Source organism: Canis aureus, chromosome X (genome assembly GCF_053574225.1).
Source record: "Canis aureus isolate CA01 chromosome X, VMU_Caureus_v.1.0, whole genome shotgun sequence".
Lineage (NCBI taxonomy): Eukaryota > Metazoa > Chordata > Mammalia > Carnivora > Canidae > Canis > Canis aureus.
Window position 1 is genome coordinate 32,965,410 of NC_135649.1, and position 6,782 is coordinate 32,972,191.

Sequence of the window (6,782 nt, forward strand, 5' to 3'; positions counted from 1 at the left end):
AGGCCAGTTGTGGCAAGGGGCCCTGTCCATCTACCTTTGGGGACTATTTCAGCCCATTTCTTCTTCCCTTTTCCTCATCTGCAAATCAAGGTTGATAAAAACCCCACCTCAAGCTACAACCCCACTCCTTTATAGCTTTTTATTGTATTTCTCATTCCTTTTTCCTTAACTTTTCCTAAAATAATAACACAGAGGCATTGAAATAGATGCTGATATAGATATATATATATATATATATATTGACATAGAAAGAAGTCCACAACATATATCGTTTGGTGGAAAAATACAGACTATAGAACAGCACTTATATTTGATCACTTTTATCTATATGTATATCTATCTGGGTACACAGGAATAGGGAAAGTTCTAGAACACTCATCAAAGGGTTGACAATGGTTAGATCAGGGTGGAGAGTTTGGGGTAATTTGCACTTCGCTTTTTTGTACTTTGAAGATGTAACGATGAATTATGCCACTTTCACAGAGAATAAAGCCATCAAGGAAATGGGCACACAGAGAAAACAGACCCTTAGGCGGCAGAGAGGGGAGTGGGGAAGCAAGGACAGAGGTCAGGCTGTGTCTCCCTCCATAGAACTGGTATCCAAGACCCTTTCTACTCCGCTCTGAAAAAGAAAGCTGCTTTGTGAATTCATGCAACGAGAAGCTCCCCTCCCCAGTTGTCACACTGTTGGACACTGAGTACGGGTCAGGGTTCACTTAAGGCTAGGGGCTACCACCTCACTGCAGTTCAGAAGGGTCATTTTGTTCACCAGGCGCCTCTCTCGGCCCCTCCTCCTCTGTATGCGTCAGCTCCTGCAGGGTGATGATCAGATTCTCAAACACCTGGGCCCTGTTGCTCTCATTGTCACAGGTTTCCTTGGAGTGGCCCTCCTCGCCGCAATATGAGCAGCGGATTGTGTGTTTTCGCTTCCTGGCTCTACGCAGATTCCCAGAGCCATCATTCTTGTGCCCAGAACCCCCACTGGTGGAAGGAGATTGAGCCCGGGAACTGTCCGGGGAATCAATGACCAGCACTTGATCCTGAGATCTGGCCCTGCGTCTGGGGAGAGGGGAAGCTGAGAAGGACAGTGGAGGGTCCTGAGACTCTACCAGGATCACGTCCTCATCTGAGTCATCCAGGGCATCGTCTATCTCTATCACGTTGCAGTCAGCACCGTCCACCACTATCGGAGGGGAGCTCTGACATGCCACGGGGCTGGTGGCCCTCTCCACCATCGACTCAGATCTTTTGGGCCGTTTCTGTTTAATAAAAGTGTCATCCCAATCCTCCTCCTCCCTTATCATCTTGATTAACTCTAGGAAATTGGGGAGCCGCTCCTGCTCGTTTGCATACATCCTGAGAAGATGCTTCAGCCTAAAGCGCAGGTCCCCGTTCAGCTCGGCCCCTAAAAGGAGCTGGTGCAGGCGAGTCTGGTTTGCATCTTTCTGAGCTATGATCCCTGCCTGAATAGCATTCTGGAGCTGCACCTCTAAACGGATCACATAAAGGGAGGCTTTCTCCCCTTGTGCCTGCAGGGTGTTAAAAAATTTACCGTGAGCGGACACACTGCTTTCAGATTCCCCAAACACCAATTTCATCGCGCGCAAGAAATCTGCCACACTTAGGTTGGGGTTGGCCGCCTGGAGCAAAAGCATGACCTCCCTGGCGGGGCCTCGGAGGGTTTTCAGCAAGCGCTTGAGCTTTTCCTCCTCGGACATACTCCAATCGGGTAGGGCCCCATTGACTTGGATCAGCCAGTTTTCAAAGGTTTCTTCCCCCTGGGCCGGCACCACCCTCCCCGAGAACACCTTCATGTTTCTCTCTGCCATGCTGGCCATTAAAGGACCGAGACTCCTCCCCAGGGACCGCAGCATAGAATGGGCCCAGGGCGGCAAGGGGGCGTTTTGCCGCCGGCTATGAGCCATGCGCGCGATGATGCTAGCCATGACCGACTGCTCACGGCGATCGACGCTCCGGTATCCGAACACAACAAGCTGCTCAGGCTTTGTGGGGAAGCCTAACCTGCGGGCGCGCTGGGGCACTCTGCCTTCTTCCTATCTCGGTAGGGGCTGTGGAAAAGAAAAACAACGGGGAGGAGTTAAGAAGGGAACTGGCTGCAATTGGGTTTCTCCCTTCCCGAATGTCCTGCAGTACATTTTATATCTGCCCACTGCCCTAAAAATATCTTCTAGGAGACTGGCAATTACAACCTCACGGAGCCAGCCGGTGTCTCCGTGCTAGCAGGGTGCTTTTTACAGCCACATCCATCCCCTCCCGCCAGTCGTCCAGGAGGGCAACTGTTGCTTCTAATTCTAAGTATGAGAGTGTATGGAAGCTGACATTGGGCTCTCAAAATAGAGCACAGTGGTCACAGATTTGTAGGAATAAATAAGGTCTGGTCTCCTTAACCTCCTGGCCTCAGGTCCCAGCCACACCCCCTTCTCAAAGTTCTCCCCTCCCCCGTTATTTCTCAGAATCTTACAGGAGCGCAGGACCCGGCGCGCGCGCCTTTATTTCACTCCCAGCTTCTGCAACCGGTGGCCTTGGTGCGAAAGCTCGTCGTCCGGCTACGCTAGTTCTCTGTCCACCGGGGGTCGCCGATCCGGGACCTCGGGGCGTCCAGACTGCGCCGCCGCGGAGGGCAGGGGAGGGCAGGGTCAGGAGCGGCCTCATCCCTCATCCCCCTCCCTCCCTCCCCGCACCACCCCAGCTCCCCCCCCACCCCGCCGCCGCCTCCGCGGGCGGCGGGCGGAAAATTCCTCTCCCACCTTCTGAGGACGAGCCAAAGCGACCCCCGCCCCAGGACATCTCCCCCGGGAAATGGTCGGCCTACCAGCTCCGCAATCAGCCACACAGAATCCAAGTTCGCATCCGGCTTTAATGGCCTGCCACGGAGACAGGGAATAGGAGTTGGACACGCACACCCACATACTCCTCTCCAGAGGAGGAGATGCCAAGGGGGTTCAAGGCAAGACAGTTTGCGTCCGTACCCCCACCCCGACCCCGTGCCCCCTCCCCCCGAAAACGCCCCCTTCTCAATCCAGGCAAATCCTACCCATTGGGCAGCATCCAGCAGAACCCCACCTCCTCCCTCAGGCAGCCGGGCCACCGGAGTGCCCCTTCCCCCGCCACGCAGTCCTCGATTCCCCAAACGGGGAGCCGCCCAGGACCGGTGGAGCTTCCCCTCCTCTCTCCGCGCCGGGGCGATCGCGCACCCCCCTTTTTTTTCACCTGTGCTGGGCCGGTGGGCAGCGGACGCTCAGGCCTTGCGGGCGATGGATGCCGCCTTCCGCTCTCCGCGGCCCCGCAGGGAAAAGGCACGGGCACGGCCTCGGCCGCCAGGCGACCGGGAGCTGCCCGGGGAGCTGCTCCGCACGGCCTCCCGGCGAGGGGTAGCCGAGTCCCGACAGCGCGGTTCCCACGGCAGCCGCCGAGGCTTTTATCCTCTGCGCACGGAGACAAAAGAGCGTGACGAAGAGGCCGGCGCGGCCAATGAGCGGGGCGCGGGGGCGGGCTCCCGCGCAGTCTCCAGCCGGATGCTCGAGCGCGCCCGCGGAGGCGGCCGCCGGAGGGGGTGCGAGGCAGGCTGGAGGGCCGCGCGGCGTCAAGTGCAGCCTCACTGCCGGGCTGCAAGAGTTTGCGCCCCCCCACCCCCGCTTCCCCTCTTTCTCCCCTGGCTCAACTCCGCGCCTTGGGGCCGGGCGGGCGCATGAAACACAGAATGGCATCGAAATCAAAGGAACAAGAACCTTAGTTCACCTTGGGGGGCGGGGCGGGGGAGGAGCAGTAGCGCGCTCTGGGGCAAACAGGCTCGCCCAATTCTTCTGTGAGAAGAGGCCTCCCCAGGCCTCCAGGCTCTTGACCAGTACTCACTAAAGGATGGGTGCAAGGCTGGCTGCATGAGAATTCTTTTGGGGCGCTTGTTAGAAATGCAGATTCCTGGGCCCGGTATCTGGGGGATTCTCCTTTCCTAGGACTAGAGCTGGGTGTGGTTTGCGCTGTGTTATTTTTAACCAGCGCTGTTGTTCATTCTGAAAGGATGCAGGGACCATGGTGAATAAGTAAATGGACCTGCCTCCAGAGTATCTGTGGTGAAATGCAGCTCCAGAGCAGATGCCCCTACTTGGGGTCCATGGTCTTCCGGAAATTGTATGCAAAGATTCTGGAGTCCTTAGGAAACTGAATCATGGCCACCCAAATATACCAAGTCCTCATCCCTGGAACCGATAAATGTTACCTTGTAAAATAAGAGTCTTGTGCATTTGTGGGTAGGTTAGGGATGTTGAGGTGGGGAGAGTATCCTGGAGTATCTGAGTGGGCCCTAAATGCAATGACATGTCCTCGTGAGAGAGAAGAGGGAGAGCTGATGAATGCAGAAGCGGAGCAGATGGCATCAAGACAGGTGCAGGGGGTTGAGTGGTGTGGCCACAAGCAGAGGAGTGCTGGCAGTCACCAGAAACTGGAAGAGGCAAAGAACAGAGCACAGCCCTGCCCACATCTTGGGTTCCACCTTGAGAAACTGATGTTGGACTTCTGGGCTCCAGAACTCTGAGAGTATAAATTTCTCTTGGCTTAAACCACTGAGCTTGTGGTGATTTGTTATGGCAGCCACAGGAAGCCAATATAGACTCTGTCTTTTCCTGAGTCCACAGCTTTGTAGATTTTTCAATGGGCCTGTGGTCCAGCAGTGGTTAAAAACCACTCCCTTCCAGTCTTTCTTCATTAATATCTTTCTCTTTCGTTTTGTACTTGAGGAAGAAGTGTGAGGAATAGCACACAAGTGGACTGCACCCCCGAACCACAGCCCTCTGCAGGTGATATGCTTCTTCCATTTCCCAATTTGAGGACAAGGGTCTAGGTTGCCCTTCTGTGAGCTCTTGCACGAACCTCTCCTTTGCTTGATTTGGCATCACCAGCTTCAAAGAAGGAGTGACTCCATGAAAACAGCATGCAGGGCTGTCTGGAGTGAATGGGTCAGAAGCCAGTGGCTCCTCATATTAGTCTGCTAGGGCTGCCGTAACAAAGTACCACAGTAGCTAGAACAACAGGCATCTATTTTCTCACAGTTCTGGGGGCCAGAAATCCAAATTAAGGTGCCCACAGAATTGGTTTCTCCCGAGGTCTCTCTCCTTGGCTTGCACATAGTTGCTCTCTTGCAGCCTCTTCACAGGGTTGACACTGTGTGCCTGCTCTGATGTTCAGATTTCCTCTTCTTTTTTTATTTTTTAAGAATTTATGTATTTATCTATCTATCCGAGAGAGGGAGAGAGACTCTCAAGCAGACTCCACGCTGAGTACAGAGCCTGACGCAGGGCTCGATTTCACCACTGTGAGCTCATGATCTGAGCCGAAACCAAGAGGCTGATGCTCAACCGACTGAGCCACTAGGTGCCCTTCAAATTTCATCTTCTTATAATGACCCCAGTTGGATTAGACTGGGACCCACTCTAACAGCTTCATTTTGACTTAATCGCTTCTTTTCAGAGCCCATCTCCAAATATAGCTACATTTTGAGGTACTGGAGGCCAGGGCTTCCACACATGTACTGTGGAGGGACACAGTTCAGCCCATAGCACCCTCTTTTCCCTTCCTCCTGGTTCTAGGGAAGCATGTCTCCTTTCCTTAATGTACTATGTAGCTAGGAGATCCCTGTGGGACTTTGGGGGCTCAGAGTGGTGGTGGCATGCACTGCACAAGTGCAGAATTGTTGCTGTTGCTTGCTTGACTGGTGATGACACCTGGAAGTACATGAGCAACTGGATGCCCTTCCACTCCTGCTGGGTTCTTCTTTAGCCTGGCAAGATACTTCACCTGCTCTTTTCTGCTTTCATATTTCTAACCCTAGTACTTAGAATTCCTTGGCATACACCATCCAAATTTGGAGGTGAACCACCTTCCAAGCTCACGTTTGTGGCCTGTCTCTTGTGGATGGAACTGTGCAGGGTAAGGGGTGGTAGAGGCAGGGAGAAGACAGGCTGGTCCCCTTGCAGAGTCGAGGTAATGCCGGCAGTAGATTATGGGTTAACATCAGACTGTTCCTTCATTTCCCCAGCACTACAATTTCTGACCCTGGCCTCTAAGCAGTTTCTTTTTCTCAATTTGAATGGTTTCACCACCAAGTCAAGTGATCTGCCGCTGGACCTGGTGGCATCCAGAAAAACAAAGACTAGACCCCGGAGCTCTCCAACAAAAATGTTGAAAGGAAATGAATGGAGTATCAGGTGTCTGGGTTGGGTCATTAGAACAAAGAGAGGGTCTTTCCATGCAGGGCTGGGAGGAGCATCTGCTAAGCTGGCTCCAGCCGATTAATGAGCCTCCCTTATCTCTGGCTTCATGCTTTTGGGGGTGTCAGCGGACACTTCCAATTGCAACGATCCAAGGCTCTCTGGTAGCTCTAAGGAGGCCACATTTTATTTTCCAATTGCAAAACCTAAACTTTAAAAAACTGACAGGAGCTAAAACTTTCAGCTGAACCAGTAATAGCTACGTACCTTTGGTTGCCTTGCTTCTCTTTTTCAGGAAGTTTCCATCCATTATGTCACTTAAGCATCTCCAGCAGTCCTGTTGAGACAGACATTTTGCTTCCGAAGTAGCCAAGGGTCTGCAGACACTTCGCACCAGAGCTCTGGCTCATTGGAATTTAAAGCCCGAATGGGGATGTTTATGAAAGGCCCTTCCCAGACTAAGCTGGGACCCCGAGGGCGGTATCATTAATGAAAATATTCAACGAGACGGTGATAAAAAAAGATATTTTTAGACAAACAAAAACTAAGAGAGTTTGT

The 6,782-nt window shown here is 53.1% G+C and overlaps 1 protein-coding gene across 1 annotated transcript; it reads right to left on the reverse strand.

The window, feature by feature from the left end:
• Positions 1 to 217: 217 nt before the first annotated feature.
• ZCCHC12 (zinc finger CCHC-type containing 12) lies at positions 218 to 3,460 on the reverse strand. Its single transcript, XM_077887393.1, has 4 exons — positions 3,232 to 3,460; positions 2,834 to 2,885; positions 2,483 to 2,624; positions 218 to 2,069 (listed from the first exon to the last, which is right to left on the reverse strand). Exon 4 carries the CDS (start codon positions 1,944 to 1,946, stop codon positions 738 to 740), a length of 1,209 nt encoding a protein of 402 aa, XP_077743519.1. The 5' UTR covers positions 1,947 to 2,069; positions 2,483 to 2,624; positions 2,834 to 2,885; positions 3,232 to 3,460; the 3' UTR covers positions 218 to 737.
• Positions 3,461 to 6,782: the final 3,322 nt, after the last annotated feature.

Excerpts from the sequence above, each read along its gene's own strand:
- ZCCHC12 (XM_077887393.1), bottom strand. The coding sequence starts at position 1,946 with ATGGCTAGCATCATCGCGCGCATGGCTCATAGCCGGCGGCAAAACGCC.